The sequence below is a fragment of the Harpia harpyja genome, chromosome 19, assembly GCF_026419915.1.
Source record: "Harpia harpyja isolate bHarHar1 chromosome 19, bHarHar1 primary haplotype, whole genome shotgun sequence".
In the NCBI taxonomy this organism is placed as follows: domain Eukaryota; kingdom Metazoa; phylum Chordata; class Aves; order Accipitriformes; family Accipitridae; genus Harpia; species Harpia harpyja.
In genome coordinates this window covers 3641345-3660006 of record NC_068958.1, presented here as the reverse complement: position 1 = coordinate 3660006, position 18662 = coordinate 3641345, and the positions used below count along the sequence as shown (strand labels likewise).

The window sequence follows — 18662 nt, the reverse complement described above, 5'->3', positions numbered from 1 at the left end:
GGTGGCTGGAGGGGGACCTGCCCAGCGGGTGCTCCCCGGGAGGTGGCATGCACCCACCGTGCCGTGCCGTGCATCCTGTGGGGTAACAATTCCTCACCTCCCGCTTTCCCAGGGCACATGTGCAACATCAACATCGACGAGTGCTCCAGCAACCCTTGCCACAACGGGGGCACCTGCAAGGATGGCATCAACGGCTTCACCTGCCTCTGCCCCGAGGGCTTCCACGACCCCAAGTGCCTGTCCGAAGTGAACGAGTGCAACAGCAACCCCTGCATCCATGGGAAATGCCACGATGGGTTGAACGGGTAGGCTGAGGGTGCGGGGGCTGCCGGGGGGCTGCTGAGACCAAAGGGCCACCCAGCAAAGTCGGGGTTAGAGGCAGGGCAAACAGCCATCCCCTGTGCCGGTGCTCATCCATGCTCTGTGCTAGTGCCAGGGGATGTTTCCCTGCCGGGGCACAATTAAGAACCAGGGTTTGCTGGGTAAATGACGGCTGGTGTAGCCAACAGGGCTAGGTCGGACCAGATCCTGTGCTTTATGCCCCAATTTTTCCCCAAAGCTACAGGTGTGACTGCGACCCAGGCTGGAGTGGGACAAACTGCGACATTAACAATAACGAGTGTGAATCCAATCCCTGCATGAACGGTGGCACCTGCAAGGACATGACCAGTGGCTACATCTGCACCTGCAGGGAGGGCTTCAGCGGTAAGGGCGCAGCCAGGGACACTGCCCTGTCCCCCCCATGCTCGGTGGGAGCTGTGGGTGGGTATCTCCGTGATGCTAGATGGGCTGGAGGCTTCGCTGTGGGGATGGCGGAGACCCCAGGTCTAGTTGGGAGATGTGGCAGTGCAGCCAGCCTGGGTACCTTCAGCAGAATTTGGGCACCCATGGCTGGAGCTGAGAGCAGGAGGCTCTGCCAGGGTGATGGGTGGGCCATTGCCGTTGTCACCACGTCCCCACTGTACCCTCAGCCCGTTCCCACCAGCACACCTCCGTCACAGCCGCTTTTATCTATTTTTCTTAACACAGGACCCAACTGCCAGACCAATATCAACGAATGCGCTTCCAACCCCTGCCTGAACCAGGGCACGTGCATCGACGATGTCGCCGGCTACACCTGCAACTGCCTCCTGCCCTACACAGGTGAGGGGGAGCACCCCGTGCCCCCCAGGCCCCCACCGGGGCTCTGCAGGGCTGCCGCTTCGCGCGTGACAGCAAATCGGTCCCTCTGCGTGTACAACGAGCCGGCACCAAGCGTAGAGGCTTCCCTCCCGCTGCTCTGCCGTGGGGCTGCCCGTGGCCGTGGCTCCACCTCCCCGTGCCACGGCACAGCTGGAGGAAATTTGGAGGAGCTTTGGGAACCAGCCAGCCAGAGCTTCCTCCCTCCTCCTCCTCCTCCTCCTGGAGGGCACCGAGGCGGTGGCTTGGCCGCAGCCAGCACCCGAGGCAGCAGCACCAGGCGGCCGCCCCGCTCGCAGCCCACCACCCTGGGGGGTCGGCGCTGCCGGTGGCCCCGTTCTTCTGCCCCGATGCTCGCGCTGGAAAAAGCGAGCCGAGGGCCGAGGGTCTGGGGGATTCTGCTGAGCCAATTCCTGTTTGCCGGCCTCCTGCTTCCGCTCGCGCAGAGCCGCAGCCGGTGCACAATTGCAGGAAGCCGTGAGCTGTTTCCTGCCCTCGGCAGTGGCCACAGAAACCTCTGGGGGGACGGGGACGGGGCAGGCGGGGAGGGGAAGGCTCTGGAAAATAGCAAAGGCCAGTTCGGGAGATACTGGCTGACAGGGAAGATAAGGGTTCGGAGGGAACGTGTCCCTTGGCTGGACGTAAACAGGAAAAGCGGCTGAGAGGGACCGGGGCGGGGAGTGCAAGGGAGGAAAGACACCCCGAGCGGCGCTTCCCTGCCAAAGGAAGTGTGCAGCGCTTTAACGCAACCCAGATTGCCAGGGCTTAAAGGATTCGTGGGGGGCCCGGGGTCACGGGGGACCAGGAATGGAGGAGATGGCCCCAGCTGGGCTGCCCGGGGGCAGTGGGGAAGCCCAGAGCCTGTGCCAGGGCTGGCAGCAGCCCAGGGCAGGGGACAGGGGTGGCAGGGTCTTGGGCCAGCCGTCGTTTCAGACCGGGTGTCAGCGGGTGCTTGTGCCTGTGCAGGAGCCACCTGCGAGGACGTGCTGGCCCCCTGCGCTGGCGGCCCCTGCAAGAACGGTGGCGAGTGCCGGGAGTCGGAAGACTACGAGAGCTTCTCCTGCAGTTGCCCATCCGGCTGGCAAGGTAGGGGCATGGCCCGTCTGGGGGTTCAGCACACCCCGCGCTTCTCGGCCGCTCAGGGAGTGAAAGACGGAGAGGAGGGAGGGTGGCCAGGGACCAGCAGCGGGCAGGTGGCTGCCTGCGTGTCCTGCCAGACGGGAGCAGCCCTGCACAGTGCCCGGCCTCGGGGAGGGTCCTGACCTGCCCCACGGCTCGGCAGGGTGGATGGGATGCGGCCATCACCCGCACCCCTCGGTGAGGGCAGTTTGCTGCGAGGGCTCCCACCCTGGTGCGAGCGGTGCCCAAGACATCATCGTCGTCCCCGGGGGCTTTCGCCAGCACCTCCAGCCCACGTGGTCCCCGTCCCGCTCTGTCCCGCAGGTCAGACCTGCGAGATTGACATCAACGAATGCGTGAAGAGCCCCTGCCGCAATGGGGCCACGTGCCAGAACACCAACGGGAGCTACCGCTGCGCCTGCAGAACCGGCTTCACCGGCCGCAACTGTGACACCGACATCGACGACTGCAAGCCCAGTAAGAGCAGGGGTTGCTCCGTGGACCACGCTCAGCCTGGCCCCGAGCCGTCAGCTTCGTTGCCCTTCCTGGGGCTGGGATTTTCCTTCCCATGCATGGGCGAGCCTCGGCCGCTGCTTTGGCTTGGGCCGTGCTGCGAGCCCTGCCCGGGCTTTTGGGCCATCTCAAGCATGTCCCGGTTGAGTTGCGTCAGTCCAAGGCCAGATGAGAGCTGGCAGGAAGGAGGCTGGGGGGAGAGAGCGATGGGTGGGCAGTAAGCAAGCATGTCCCATGTGCCCTCCTTGTGCCCAGTCCCCCGGCGGGGCTGGCCCAGCCTCTGCCTGGTCCACGGGCTCTGTCCCATCCCTCCACGCGGCCAGGGGACATGTGCCAGGACAGTGCTGTGGGGCAGCTCCCGGGCAGGGCTGCTGCACCAGGGCTGGACCCATTGCATCTTCACACGTACGTCCCTCCTCTCCAGATCCGTGCCATAATGGTGGCTCCTGCTCCGATGGCGTCGGCACGTTCTTCTGCGAGTGCCTGGCTGGTTTCCGTGGGCCCAAGTGCGAGGAAGACATCAATGAGTGTGCCAGCAACCCCTGCAAGAACGGTGCCAACTGCACCGACTGCGTCAACAGCTACACCTGCACCTGCCCCTCCGGCTTCAGCGGCATCCACTGCGAGAACAACACGCCTGACTGCACGGAGAGGTACAGCCCTGCGCGGCTCCTGCCGCGGGCGCAGCCTTTGTCAGGGCTGGAGCAAGGGGCTGAGGTCCTTGCGCTGCCCCGTAGCCCTGGGCCGGTTTGTGGGGGCTTTGGCGTGGAGCACGACCAGCGGCGACTCACTGGGATGTGATGTCTGTGTTCCCAGCTCCTGCTTCAATGGTGGGACCTGCGTGGATGGCATCAACACCTTCACCTGCGTCTGTCCGCCCGGCTTCACGGGCAGCTACTGTGAGCATGACATTAACGAGTGCGACTCCAAGCCATGCCTGAACGGGGGCACGTGTCAGGACAGCTACGGGATGTACAAGTGCACTTGTCCGCAGGGATACACCGGGCTCAACTGCCAGGTAGAGGAGCCTTGGGCCGTCAGCCGCTGACCCCAGCGCCTGTCCGTGCGTGCTGGCTGTGGGGATTTGGGGGATCACTGCAGCTTCCACTCCTGCAGAAGCCCTACTGGGTCCTGACCCCCGTCCCTTGCTCTGCTCCCCCCAGAACCTGGTGCGTTGGTGCGATTCCTCTCCCTGCAAAAACGGAGGCAAGTGCTGGCAGACCAACAACCTGTACCGCTGCGAGTGCAACAGCGGATGGACAGGGCTCTACTGCGATGTCCCCAGTGTCTCCTGCGAGGTGGCTGCTAAGCAGCAAGGTCAGTCCCTGCCGTGTGTACGGCCTCACAGGGCTGGGGAGGGGTCTCCAGTTGCCCCCGTGTTGGGCTCTGAGCAGAGACATGCTCAGTTCTCTTGGTGAGGCTCTTTGGCACAACCAGAGCGATCTCAAGGATTGCACCCCCCGAGGCTGCGGTCCTGGCTGTGATCCCCAGGACGCGTCCCTGCGGCGCGTGGGTGTCACCGAGGTCCCCGCGTCTCACTCTACTCTCCCCGGCAGGTATCGATGTAGCACATCTCTGCAGGAATTCGGGGCTCTGTGTGGACACCGGCAACACTCACTTCTGCCGCTGCCAGGCCGGCTACACCGGCAGCTACTGCGAGGAGCAGGTGGACGAGTGCTCCCCCAACCCCTGCCAGAATGGAGCCACCTGCACAGACTACCTGGGAGGCTACTCCTGCGAGGTGAGTGCCGCGGGGGACGGAGATGTACAGGGAGAAAGCACCAGTTACTGCCTTTCTGCTGCCCAAGGAGCTGCCCCAGCTTCAGGCTGGCTCGGTGCCCCTTTAGAGGGTTGAAGGCTGGGGTGCTGGCTGTGCTCCTGCAGCCATGTGGGAATTGAGTGAACCTCTCTGATAGTTCCCCTCTTCCCTCCTTGCAGTGTGTGGCTGGTTATCATGGAGTTAACTGCTCAGAGGAGATCAATGAGTGTTTGTCCCACCCATGCCAGAATGGAGGAACCTGCATCGATCTCATCAATACCTACAAATGCTCCTGCCCCAGAGGAACTCAAGGTAAATTAATTCCCCAGGCTGGGGCATTAGTGGGCCGAGTGCAGATATCCTCGGTATCTGCTCATTAGCTGCTTGGGCTAGCGGAAGCAAATGCAACGGTAGAGGTTTGTGTTTGCCTGCGAGCTTAGCCATCAAGGCCATGCAACCTTGGACGTGAGCTGCGCGGTGCTGCGTGCCTCCTGCCAGCGCGGCGGCTCAGACTGCCATTGAATTGGTCAGGCTCAGCCCCTTCGCAGGGGAGGTTCACACAAGCGACCACCAGGCACCCCGATACTGTTTGATGAGCTGTGTGGGTTGTTCCCCCATTTCTCTAGGGGTGCACTGTGAGATCAATGTGGATGACTGCAGCCCTTTCTTTGATCCTGTCACCCTGGGGCCCAAGTGCTTTAACAATGGCAAGTGCACGGATCGGGTAGGTGGCTACAGCTGCATCTGCCCCCCTGGCTTTGTAGGGGAGCGCTGCGAGGGAGACGTCAACGAGTGCCTGTCCAACCCCTGCGACGCCCGCGGCACCCAGAACTGCGTGCAGCGGGTCAATGACTACAAATGCGAGTGCCGACCTGGCTATGCAGGTGAGCGCTGCGTCCCTCCCGCTCCCAGCACCCCGTCCTGCAGCCCCCCCAGCCACCCCAAGCGTCTCGCACGCCTTCCTCTGCTTCTCACATGCTCCTCTCCCTCGGCAGGCCGTCGCTGCGACACCGTGGTGGACGGCTGTAAAGGCAAACCCTGCAGGAACGGCGGAACGTGTGCGGTTGCCAGCAACACCGGCCGTGGCTTCATCTGCAAATGCCCCCCGGTACGTGCCTGCTCCTCTCCAGCTCTGAGCGTGGGATGTTGCACGGGCCCTGCAAGTCAGCCCCTTGCACAGAGGGGCAGTCAGGGGGCCAGTTGAGCCCCTGAGGCTTCCCTGGCTGGGATAGCCAGGGGTAAGCATGGAGGGGAAGATGCTTTACTGTGGCTGCTCGCTGGAGCGAGGTGTATCCGTATGTACATACCCTGCTCACTTGCAAGGAGACTGGCTTAGGGTCAGGGAGAAAGAGGTGGCTGAGCCCTGCAGGTATGACGCACAGCTCTGTAGGACAGGCTCTTCCCTGGTTGACCATTATTTGCACCACATAAAGGTGAAGCAGGCAGCTATGGAGAAGAGCTCCCTTCATTTTGAGGGGGATGCTGTAACGGGGATTACATTCTAGATTATTCTTACCCATCACTAGTTTCAGGGGACGCACCAGAGCCGTGTCCTGATTCACTGGGTTTGTGCCGAGTTTCCCAGAACACACGCGTGTGTTAGGCTGCTCGTAGGAGAGCGTCAGTGATTCTGATTCCCTCCTTGCTGTCACCTCCCCAGGGCTTCGTGGGTGCCACCTGCGAGAACGACTCCCGCACCTGTGGGAACCTGCACTGCCTGAACGGTGGCACCTGCATTTCCATCCACAAGAGCTCCAAGTGCATGTGCACGCCGGCCTTCACGGGTCCTGAGTGCCAGTACCCGGCCAGCAGCCCCTGCACATCCAACCCCTGCTACAACGGGGGCACCTGCGAGTTCTTCAGCGATGCCTCCCCCTACTACCGCTGCAACTGCCCTGCCAACTTCAACGGCCTCAACTGCCACATCCTTGACTTTGATTTCCAAGGTGGGATCGGGCAGGATATCATCCCACCCAAAATTGAGGAGAAGTGCGAGATCGCAGTTTGCGCGGGGTATGCCGGCAACAAGATCTGCGATGGGAAATGCAATAACCATGCCTGTGGCTGGGATGGGGGCGACTGCTCCCTCAATTTCAACGACCCGTGGAAGAACTGCTCCCAGTCTCTGCAGTGCTGGAAGTACTTCAACGATGGCAAGTGCGACTCTCAGTGCAATAACGCTGGCTGCCTGTATGATGGATTTGACTGCCAGAAATATGAAGGGCAGTGCAAGTAAGTGACTTGCTCATTGACCCTCTTGTTTTAAAGCCATGACCTCTGTGCTGATCGTCTTGGGGTATTTTCTGGTTGCATCTGCTGAAGCTCCAAGTGTAGACCTGTTGTTGTTCACTCTCTACGTTCTGTTCTGCTGCCTATGGGGCTGCAACTCAAGCAACCACATTTCCCTGTCATCTTACTGAGTTTATATACGCTTGGAAGCTCTCTGGGTTTGGCTCATTCCAGATGGTTTCCCCGTCCTTGCCTGTATCACGCCATAGAAGTGAATTCTCCAACTCACAGTAGTAACACAGTGAGTTTCAGTGTAGGGACACCCCAGATAGAAGAGCAGCCAGAAAACATGATGATGTTAACATCCAGGCATTTACCAAACATTGTCTTTGGCAACAGCAGGAACTTAATCCCAGATTCCTGGACAAACTCTGGTCTGAGTAACTTATTCTGTGTTCCCGTGTCTTCTCTAAGTCACAGTAATTTGTCCCTTTTTGTGACATCTAAATTGCAACTTACAATTTAATAGCTGCTATCTTTCACCTGCAGAGGTGAATGCTTCACAGCGCTGCATGAAACAGTTGCCTTCTGTGTAAACTGGCTTAGTGTCTATCAGGATGAAGAATATTTATACAAAAGAGAGGTCCTTGTGGACCACTGCTTCTTTTCTCAGCAGATAGGTAATATGCACAGTACTTGGTCTAATTCATTCTTCTGCCTTTCTTTTTCTTCTGCCCAGCCCTCTGTATGATCAGTACTGCAAAGATCACTTCTCAGATGGTCACTGTGACCAGGGCTGCAATAATTTTGAGTGCGAATGGGATGGTCTGGACTGTGCAAACAACATGCCAGAGAAGCTTGCGGATGGCACGCTGGTGGTGGTGGTCCTGATCACTCCCGAGAACCTGAAGAACAACTCTTTCAACTTCCTACGGGAGCTGAGCCGCGTGCTGCACACCAACGTGGTCTTCAAGAAGAACCCCAAGGGAGAGTATATGATCTTTCCATATTACGGCAATGAGGAGGAGCTGAAAAAGCATTATATCAAGAGGTCAACGGAGGACTGGTCAGATATGTCTAGTGCTGTCATCAACAAAGTAAAGAGCAGCCTCTACTCCAGGGCTGGCAGAAGGCAGAAGAGGGAGCTCGATCAGATGGACATCAGAGGGTAAGGGGGACCAATGGGTTCCTTTTTCACAGAGCAGCATTTGTTTTCTGTGTTGATAATAGTAACACGCTATAAAGGGAAGGATGTAGGCCAGATAATTGTATTTAGACGTTGCTTTCTATGTGAATAGAAACCGGATTTTGCTCTCATGTGGGAAAAGCAAGTGATCGCTCAGCAATCCCTGATACAATGCTGCAGCGACTCTCACGATTGAAGGAGTCCTGTGTATTGTTGGGAGCCGGGGCTGGGCTGGGTGGGACCTGGAAGCAGAGGTTGGCCTGACCGACTGTCTGACTTCAGGAAGTCATTAAGTTAAGCCACAGTTTCTCCCTGGGAAATGCTTTCTAGAGCTTTGTTGTAAAACTCAATTACTGCAAACTGTGTTTGGAGATCTTTGGTGTAAACATATAGATCTAACCTTCTCCCTCTCTGTGGGCTCAATCAAAAGCCACTGAAAGCAAAGGAGTTAGAGCACCGAAACAGATCTGAAAAGATCTGAAGGCTCCCAAACAGCATTATTTAAGATACTGTAGTGTCTGGGTAATTCTAAAACATTGTGAAGCAGAGACTCCCTTCCATTCCTGTAGATGAGGAGTTAGATTTCACAGTATTCATTGAGGCAAATCCAATAGACCATGAGTGTGAGCTGGAGGGCTTGGGCCGCAGGGAAGCAAGGAGATGGGTTCCCACCTTCCAGTTCCCACTGATGGGGGGTTAAGGAGGGAAGGGAGATAGGGCTCATCTGTCTTCTCAGTGTGGTCATTGCTCCGTGTTTCTCATTGACTCTTCTCTCGCACAGATCCATTGTCTACTTGGAAATTGATAACCGCCAGTGCATCCAGTCGTCTTCCCAGTGCTTCCAGAGTGCAACCGATGTGGCGGCGTTCCTGGGTGCCTTGGCCTCCCTTGGCAACCTGAACATACCCTATAAAATAGAAGCTGTTAAAAGTAAGTATGGCTGGTCGGCTGGGGAGGAGAGACAGCCAAAACTTTCCAGCCTTACCCGTGTTTAGTTGTCTGTCAGCTGGCTGCATTTGAGCACAGTCTGGTTTTAATAACCTTGCATCGTTTTTGGGTTTGGTTTTTTTTTGCTTTAAGTCTGTTCTTAAAAAAATTGCAAAAACAGTTTATTATTTTTGCTTATTCCAGACTTATTTCAAAATCATTATCACTATAAAAGTTATTAAAAAAAAAAAAAAAAAAGAAAAGAAAAGAAAACCCAACCAGCTCCAATCAATCAGTGACATGCAAGGAGTTGAAGTTTGTATCTTGAAAATCCCCCCTAAATCCTTTTGTCTTAACAGCTCAATGCAAGCGCAATGATTTGAAGTTTGCTAATCCTTTTCCTTAAAGGAGAAAAAAGTGAAGCTGTCTCCTGATGCAGGCTGGCTTGTGCAGCCGAGAATTTGCCGATAGTTTGCAATTCTGATTAATAGCGTATAAAATGACCTTATTTTGGGGGGGCTGATTGAGATCAGACTTAGGTACCTCTATTAACTAATTTTCCTTCATTTCCACTCTGTCACTGGTTTGCTATGCAGCTTAATGTCTCAGCATCTCTTTGTGCCCCACTGTTTTGTAGGTGAAACAGCTGAGCCCACGAAGAACTCCCAGCTGTATCCTATGTACGTGGTGGTGGCTGCGCTGGTCTTGCTTGCTTTCTTTGGAGTGGGAGTACTGGTGTCTCGTAAGCGGCGCAGGGAGCATGGGCAGCTTTGGTTCCCAGAGGGCTTCAAAGTGACAGAGTCAAGCAAGAAGAAGCGACGAGAACCACTTGGGGAGGATTCTGTTGGACTGAAGTGAGTAATTTGCTTACTAACCCATTAAACACAGTGCAGCGGGGCTGCTTGGGGCTCTTCTGAAAGAAACCATTGGAGTTTTGTTCTCTAGTGCATCACATTGGCATAGCGGGGAGGAGAAAAATCAGGTTTCTTAAAGTTCTGCATGGGGAAAGCAGTGTTCCCATCCGGAGGAGGTTTTTAAATGCTTCGTGGTCCGTTTGCACTTGGCAAAAAATGAAGGGCAACCTGAGGGGAACCTCCTGGAAATTGCCTTCTTGATTCTTCTTTCGGTTTGTGCATGTAGATAAGCAGAGTCCACCACAGACTAGTTCCTGCAGAGGAGCTAATTTTTTGTGCGGTTTTATTTTTAAAGACCCCTCAAAAATGCTTCAGATGGCACGCTGATGGATGACAACCAAAATGAGTGGGGTGATGAGGAGACCTTGGACACCAAGAAGTTCAGGGTAAGCTCACTGCCACATTCCCTTTCTGTGCTGCAAGTCGTCACTCGCTGGGTTTTGTCACGGAAGGAGCAGAGCGCTGCGGAAAGCAGCAGAGCAGAGGGACCCTGGGGGGCCCAGTCTGCACTACGCATCGCTGCTGCAGGCTCCTTTGCAAACCCGCGTGTGACAAACTCACCTTTGAGACTTGCAGAGCTTCCCACGTTAGAGCTCAGCCCCCTCCTCGCACCCGGACTCGTGCGCTTTGCTCGGTGCTCATTTCCCGCTGTCGTTCCTCAGTTCGAGGAGCAGGCGATGCTGCCTGACACGGACGATCAGACGGATCACAGGCAGTGGACCCAGCAGCACCTGGATGCCGCTGACCTGCGCATATCCTCCATGGCACCTACCCCACCGCAGGGGGAAATCGATGCAGACTGTATGGATGTCAACGTCAGAGGTCCTGGTAAGGTGGACTCCTTTCACTTCTGTGCTGCTTGTCAGCTAATCTAAAATCCTCCCTTACCCCTTGCAGATGAGCAGTCCCAGACAGCCCTACCTGTCTCCATTTCTAGTACGGACTCACGTTCTGCATCACATGGTTGTTGTTGTGCGTGATTTAGAGATAGACCCTGTCACGTTTTGCTTTCCATGAGATCTCTTTTGTTTAATCACTGAGACGGAAGTTAGAGAATACAGAAGTACCTATTAAATCATGCAGTTTATCTCTCTGCCACTCCTAGATTCCTCTCCTCCCACCAAACTGCACATTTCACAATCTTATTTTCAGGTTTTTAACTATATTAGTAGTTAATAGGCTTTTAAATTATTACAAACATTTGGTCTTCCCCACATCTGTGAAATTGTCCTCTGAAATAATACAAATATTTAAGGCTGTGCTGTACCGTACTCAAGTTTGCTTTGAGCAACCTTCCTTATAAATTGCGCCTTACATGTTAGTGTGCAAGGTAGCAGATGAAATAGGAAAATCAGCGAGCGGTGAGATACCACTAAGGAATTTCAGATCCATATCAGAGGAAGGATATTCGTGTTTGATGTTTAGAACCAGTCAGGAACTCGGTCTTGATGCACCCACGAGAATAAGCATCTATCGCAGACAGAGCATCTTGCTGAGCCGCCTGCATTACAGAAGGGTAAAAAGCCTTTTTTCACCAAGTTCCCCTGTGCTTTTCAGATGGCTTCACCCCTCTCATGATCGCCTCGTGCAGTGGAGGAGGGCTGGAGACTGGCAATAGCGAAGAGGAAGATGATGCTCCCGCCGTCATCTCAGATTTCATTTACCAAGGCGCCAGCTTACACAACCAGACTGACCGCACTGGCGAGACGGCGCTTCACCTGGCTGCCAGGTACTCCCGCTCGGATGCTGCCAAGCGCCTGCTGGAAGCTAGTGCCGATGCAAACATCCAAGATAACATGGGCAGGACACCCCTCCACGCCGCCGTCTCTGCCGATGCCCAAGGAGTCTTCCAGGTGATTGATCCTTTCGCCACCAGTCTCGGGGTTTTCTGGGGAAAGTACTGGTGCTACATGTTGAGTCAGTCACACAACTGAGGTTATCGCAGGGTCTCCAGCTTGCCCTGAGAAAGCGTGGGGTGAAAGTCTTGAAAACTGAAGCCCCTATTATCTTAGGGCAGGGCACAGCAAAACAGCAACCCCGTAGCTGCCCTCGGATGTGCAGCCCCAGACTGGGAGTGGGGACTGGAGGGACCAGCCTCTGGAAAGGGGCTTGCAGGTCCTGAGACCTGGGTAGCTGGAGTATCTGCTGTCTGTCCCTCCTAACGTTTGTGTTTCCTGCGTTTTGGCCTGTGCTGTGGCAGATCCTGATTAGGAACAGGGCAACCGATCTCGACGCCCGAATGCATGACGGGACCACTCCTCTGATCTTGGCCGCTCGCTTGGCTGTGGAGGGCATGCTGGACGATCTCATCAACTGCCATGCAGACGTCAATGCTGTGGATGATCTAGGTACTGCAGGCAACTAAAACACAGGCTCCCTCAGAGGTGGAAGGAAAGGGCTGCTTGCTGTTACTCTTACCACTCACTAATGCGTGTTGTATTTCGTGGTCTTCCTCCGTAGGCAAGTCGGCACTGCACTGGGCAGCTGCTGTGAATAATGTTGAAGCCGCCGTAGTCCTCCTGAAGAATGGTGCCAATAAGGATATGCAGAACAATAAGGTAGGGGTCTCCCGGACTTACGTAGACAAGGAAAGAACCGTTTGGGGAGTCTGTTAAAGGGTGATCTTTGCCTAAAATACAACACTGTCTGGCACTGAGACTCTGATTTGATTGTTCTGCTCTGAATGAAGCTGTTGGATTTAGCTCAAAGAAGCATTGTGGGATTTGATCCTACGGGTGATGTTGAGGGGCTGTGCTGTGCTTGGTGAGAAGTATGATACAGTGTTCGTGTGGCCATCTCCTCACATATTCTGGGTCACTCATAGGGTTCCTGGTTTGGTATCAGTATAAGGATATGGCTTAGCAGGGTGGGAAGAAGCAGCAGGAACACCACACCAGAGGAGAGATGATTACCGTCTCTGCCACCCATCTGCATGGTGTTGGGCATGGAGCTCAGGATAGTGTTAGCCAGGAGAATCTGTGAACTTAAACCTAACCATCTTTGCTGGGTTTCCAGGAGGAGACCCCACTGTTCCTCGCAGCCAGAGAAGGGAGCTACGAAACCGCCAAGGTCCTGCTGGACCATTTTGCCAACCGCGACATCACGGACCACATGGACCGGCTGCCACGGGACATCGCCCAGGAGCGCATGCACCACGACATCGTGAGGCTGCTGGACGAGTACAACCTGGTGCGGAGCCCACCGCTGCACAACGGCCCGCTGGGAGCACCCACGCTGTCCCCACCGCTCTGCTCTCCCAACAGCTACATCGGCAACCTGAAACCTGCCGTCCAGGGCAAGAAGGCCAGGAAGCCGAGTACCAAGGGCCTGAGCTGCAACGGCAAGGATGCCAAAGACCTCAAAGCCCGGAGGAAAAAATCACAAGATGGAAAAGGATGTCTGCTTGACAACTCCAGCGTGTTGTCTCCAGTGGACTCCCTGGAGTCGCCCCATGGGTACCTGTCAGATGTCGCCTCTCCTCCACTGATGACCTCTCCATTTCAGCAGTCCCCTTCCATGCCTCTGAATCATCTGCCAGGCATGCCTGATGCCCACATGAGCATCAATCACCTCAACATGGCGGGGAAGCAGGATATGGCCATGGGAAACTCCAGCAGGATGGCCTTCGATTCGGTGCCGCCACGTCTCTCTCATCTCCCCGTCTCCAGCCCCAGCACAGTGATGAGCAATGCCCCGATGAATTTCTCTGTCGGCGGAGCGGCCGGTCTGAACGGGCAGTGTGACTGGCTCACCAGGCTGCAGAACGGCATGGTCCAGAATCAGTACAACCCGATGAGAGGCAACATGCAACCAGGGGCACATCAGCAGACGCAGAACCTTCAACACGGCATGATGACCTCCCTGCACAACGGCTTGCCCACCACAAGCTTGTCGCAGATGATGAGCTACCAGGCCATGCCCAACACCCGGCTGGCTTCCCAGCCTCACCTGATGCAGAGCCAGCAGCTACAGCAGATGCAGCAGCAACAGCTCCAGCAGCAAAACATGCAGCCGCAGCAGCAGCCGCAGCAACCTCAGCAGCAGCCGCAGCAGCAGCAGCCGCAACAGCATCACAACCCCGGCTCCAATGCGAGCGGCCACATCGGCCAAAATTTCCTTGGTACCGAGCTGAGCCAGCCCGACATGCAGCCGGTGAGCAGCAGTACCATGGCAGTCCACACGATCCTGCCTCAAGATTCCCAGATGCTGCCCACGTCTCTGCCATCCTCCCTCGCCCAGCCCATGACCACCACGCAGTTTCTGACTCCACCTTCCCAGCACAGTTATTCCTCCCCCTTGGACAACACCCCCAGCCACCAGCTCCAGGTGCCCGACCACCCTTTCCTAACGCCATCTCCGGAGTCGCCGGACCAGTGGTCCAGCTCGTCTCCTCACTCCAACGTGTCCGACTGGTCCGAGGGCATCTCCAGCCCTCCCACGAGTATGCAGTCACAGATGGGACACATCCCTGAAGCCTTCAAGTAAAAGACGGTGTTTCAGAGACGCTGGCGCTCAGTGGGAGTTAGAAGCTTGAGGGAGATCTTTTTTAAAAGGACATTGGATGCTTTTATTAAAGGATCCTTTTTAAATATGTTTTTATAAAAAAAGAAAAAGACAAATTAATTCCTTTTTTTTTTTAGTATTTATTTATGTACTTTTTATTTTACATGAAAACACTGCCTTTTTATTTATATGTTCTGTTGTTAAGAACTCAATGTGGGACACCAGTTGTGTTTCAAGAAATCAAAAAATTAGGTTTTTATAGGACATTCTTTTTTGTTTGGGGGGGTTCATTGTGTTTGATTTGAGAGGAAATGTTTATGTAAAGCTATAGGCAGCGATTTGTGATTCTGAAATGCCATTAATTTATTTTTTTCTCTTTCAACTCAGAAAGAGAGGTGAGAAAGAAAAGGGCAAGGAAAAATTGACTAAAAATACCACTCCTTAGGGGGAAAAAAAATTAAGTATGGACGGATTTTCGAAATGTACTTTAAAATGTTTCCTTTGCTATTATATCTGAGAAGACATTTTATGGTACCAGTCATGAATCTTTGTTTAAATTTCAGTATTATATAGTTGTACATTTGCCTTGATAATAGAAATTTTTGTTCTCTCTTGTTTTTATATATATAAAAAAATATATATTTAAATGATTTTTATGATCTAAAAAAAAATAATCAGGATTATAGACCTGTAAGAACAGGTTCTAAGATTAAAAAAACCCCTACAAAACATGAACACTGTCCCCCACCAAAAAGAAGTGTATTTGCCAAACTTTTAAGAGAGCAAGCCCATAACTACGGAGTATATGCCAAACCCATAACTGTGGAGTTTATACACAAAGGAGACTTAATTTTACTTTGAATATCTTTACTGTTTTTTGTTTTCGTGTTTGCATTTGAGTAACTGTTTAAGAAATAAATGCCAATATAAACTTGTAAACCACATCCTTATTTTAAGGATGGCCTGCCTATTTTAAAGAAGGCGTGTCTATTAATGCAGACAACCTTGAGTGAGATTACAAAGCATTATAACACTGCCACCACTAAGTGCTCGCCCGTATCCAGCTCCTCTGGCAGCACGATTGCTGGGTGCTCAGTGGAAAGCGCTGCCGGTTTTGGTGGGATGCTGGACTGGCTAAACAGGAGGGCGAAGGACAGCACAGCTGAGTCTGTGCTGTGAAACGTTAACATTTTGTTCTTGTTAGTCTGGAGTGATGCATCTTTTTTTATATTGATGTGCACTCTTTCTGTGTATCATGTAAAATATAGTATAAGCCTGTGGCAGATTTAATGTTTGTAAATATGTTTTTTTAAGAAAAGGTGGATTTTGTTTCAAAAATCTAAATGAGCAAGTCTTAAATATATCATAAATATATCACCTTATAGAGGTGTTGGAATATCACTCACTCGGGTGCAAAGGCAAGCAGACACCCTAAGACTAGATATGCGTATGGGACAGGCAAATAGAGAGCAGTTAATCAAGAAAACCTAAGAAAAGGGTTCCTTTTCCTCATTCCTTTTTATTAGAACACCAAATAAAACAGATATTTCTCAAGGCACAGCGCCTTGCTGAGCACTCATCTTAGTTAACATTTCAGACCATTGTTATTGTGACATGCCTAATATGAGTGATAAAAACATCACGTGGTGTTGAATCTTCCTATGTTTTATAAACTAGAGTGTAGTTTAAGAAAAGATATCTTCTGTAATAAAGTTATCTACATGCAAAGTTGTAGTTTGCAAAAATGATGTATTTTTTTTGGTTAACTGATTTGCAATAAATGATGCTTCTGGGCATCTAGATTTTACTAAAACTGCAACTTAGTGTTTTTGTTATGGATTGGTTGAAATCTGGGCTTGATACCAGCTGTCTTTCAATACTGCAGGGCTGCCTCTCCACACAAAGTACTGGCACTTTCCTAACATCTTGTTCTCTAAGTTAAAGATCAGAGCAGGGCTTTGGACAATGAAACTTTCTCCTTAACTTGTGCAAAACTCTCACCAGCTTGACACATCTGGTTTGAGCAAGGCAGGAGGAGCTCTGCGAGGCTCTCAGCCAGGATGGGCTCTGCCCAGGTAGCCCTTTACCTGTGCTGTGGATGTTCTGATGTCCTCTCAGACCTCTGCCATTAGGTCAGGATCTAAAAGGGGAAACATTGAAAAGTTGTTTTAAAGACCGTCACTCACACATGTTCAAAGTACTATATTCTGTCACTTTAAAACTTTTGCTTTCTGATCAGTTTTTTAGGAGCATTCTCTGGCTGATGAGATGGCCAAGGGTAAAAAGTGGCCACGTGCTTTTAATTACATAGTGCCTATGGAAACAGAGCCCCCTACGAGTGGTGTTAAAAGTTACATATAAGGCTTCCTACTTCACACAGCGCACTGAGCATATGGCTGGGCGCTCAGATGTGGTGGCTTGCACAGATAGGAACTGGGAAGCCATCCAGCGACAACGCTGAGGGGCAGCAGCACCCGAGCAAAAGTTTCACTAATGCCACTCCAGGCACAAACACCCCGCAGAAATGTTTGCTGTCCTTGCTGCACTCAAGATTTTTGCAGTAATTTAATTTAATTCTTTCTCTTTCCCACAGGGACTCTGTAGTCCAAATGCAGCTGCAAAGTCCCCAAATAACTGGCTATAAATAGCCAAGCTGTGGACCTCCTCCCAAATCAGATAAGCCTGGTAACTCCGGGAACGCTGGTATTTTCCACTCCATGGCCGGGGAGGGAGTGGGCATGTGTGTACATGTACCCAGTATCCAGCCCCAGACGGGTTTGGGGCTGCCAGATATTTGCTGTACAACCAGTCAGAAGCTGGTGCTACAGCTGTGGCATTTTACGTGCCACCCAGCAGCAGGGAAACGCAGCGCCTTCAGAGGTCAGGGAGGCAATGTGCCAGTGTGCTCTCCCTGCAAACTCTGTGGAAAGGGGGTATTTTAACTGAGGACAAATCCCTTTTCCCCCCTGTAAAATGTGGTTTGCCACTGAGGATCTCGTTACTCCAAGGGGCGCCCTGGAGATGGGCTTCCTGAGACGTGCTCTTCCCCCTAGTCGTGTCTCGCTGCATCCCATCTGGGATACGCTAGATGAACTGTGTCTGCCTTCACCGTGATTCGCACATGTGCTGTCCATGAATCGCGTCTGGGAACATCCAGCAATGTTCCCACGCAGCCTATCTTTCCAGGCTTCTCCCACACATACGCGTCCAAGTGCTTATGCCCATGCCTCCGTGCTGCCTGTGAGACTGGGAGATGCTCACGCCAACGTGAGGTGTTAGTAAGACTCTCTCCTACCTGGTCTAAGTGTGCAACACTCTCACCACTTATGGTCAAGGTGGGAATTTGGCTTGGAATGGATTAAAAAAAAAAAGGGATTATGAGGATGTGCAAAACAACGTGCATTGCAAGAGACAACTAAACATATGTGGCTCATTTAAGAAGTGAGGAGCTTCAAAGCACATAATTTTCCATGAGGGTGGGTCAGAGGGACAGAATGAGGAAAGAGGGCTAAATACCAGGGAAAGAGGCAAAACAAAAAGGTCTGCATTGGCACATGAATTGATACTAATAAATTGGCCACAAGGTAATTCAAACTAGAAGTCAGAAAAGGTTTTCTAAGCAGTGAGGAGTACGGATACGCAGTTTAGTTTTCAAGCATTTAGCCCCCCAATGACTCTTACACTTATGAAGGCGTCTGGTGACCCACAAACTCCTGCCAGTCCCTCGTTCTTGCTTTCCTAAGTGGGTATATGGGATGATAGTGGGGTCACAGATCCCCAGCTGGCACTGAGGCAAAGTTAAATGAGAAATGAGAGAAATGGCCCCAGTTTCAAACACTCCCTCCACACTTAGGGCTTTCCCACCAACCCTCTATCCAGAAGGATTTGCCTTCCCCCAATCCCCTCCAACCAACCCATGTTGTCCAACCACAAGCTCGTCTTTACCTCACGTTGGTAAAGATGGTGGGAGCCGAATTTCAAGCTCTCGAGTCAACAGAAGATGCTGAGGAATGAATGGGTCATGGCAAGCGCAGCTGTTTTAGCATTCCAGGTGAAAAAGGCTGAGAAGCACTGAAATTATATCCCATGCCAAGGGAAGGGTTCAGAAGTGTTTGCATAAGACAAGATTAGCACCGAGCTATTCCGGTGGCAAATACGTTGATGCTATGAGGAATCGGTGCATCTGAACTATTTGTTTACATGCTGGAGGGCTTGGGGTTTTTTTATTCTTTGTTTTCATTTTTCCTGCTCAATTAGATGGGACATTTAGAAATTGCTACTCTGTATTGCTTTTACCTCCAGGCTATTGGTGTGTGCTCAGAAAGTTGCTAAC

The 18662-nt window shown here is 52.6% G+C and overlaps 1 protein-coding gene across 1 annotated transcript in view; it reads left to right on the top strand.

Annotated features, from left to right (window-relative positions):
• NOTCH1 (notch receptor 1) overlaps positions 1 to 16057 on the top strand; it is a 44892-nt gene extending 28835 nt beyond the window's left edge. The window contains 22 exon segments of the mRNA XM_052814881.1: positions 113 to 305; positions 560 to 705; positions 1030 to 1143; positions 2146 to 2265; positions 2623 to 2775; positions 3236 to 3464; positions 3628 to 3829; positions 3975 to 4128; positions 4368 to 4552; positions 4750 to 4882; positions 5197 to 5454; positions 5566 to 5678; positions 6231 to 6802; positions 7539 to 7967; positions 8767 to 8915; positions 9550 to 9766; positions 10122 to 10212; positions 10489 to 10654; positions 11384 to 11679; positions 12027 to 12174; positions 12287 to 12384; positions 12842 to 16057. Coding sequence (XP_052670841.1) covers positions 113 to 305; positions 560 to 705; positions 1030 to 1143; positions 2146 to 2265; positions 2623 to 2775; positions 3236 to 3464; positions 3628 to 3829; positions 3975 to 4128; positions 4368 to 4552; positions 4750 to 4882; positions 5197 to 5454; positions 5566 to 5678; positions 6231 to 6802; positions 7539 to 7967; positions 8767 to 8915; positions 9550 to 9766; positions 10122 to 10212; positions 10489 to 10654; positions 11384 to 11679; positions 12027 to 12174; positions 12287 to 12384; positions 12842 to 14311 — 5636 coding nt within the window. The 3' untranslated portion in view covers positions 14312 to 16057.
• Positions 16058 to 18662: the final 2605 nt, after the last annotated feature.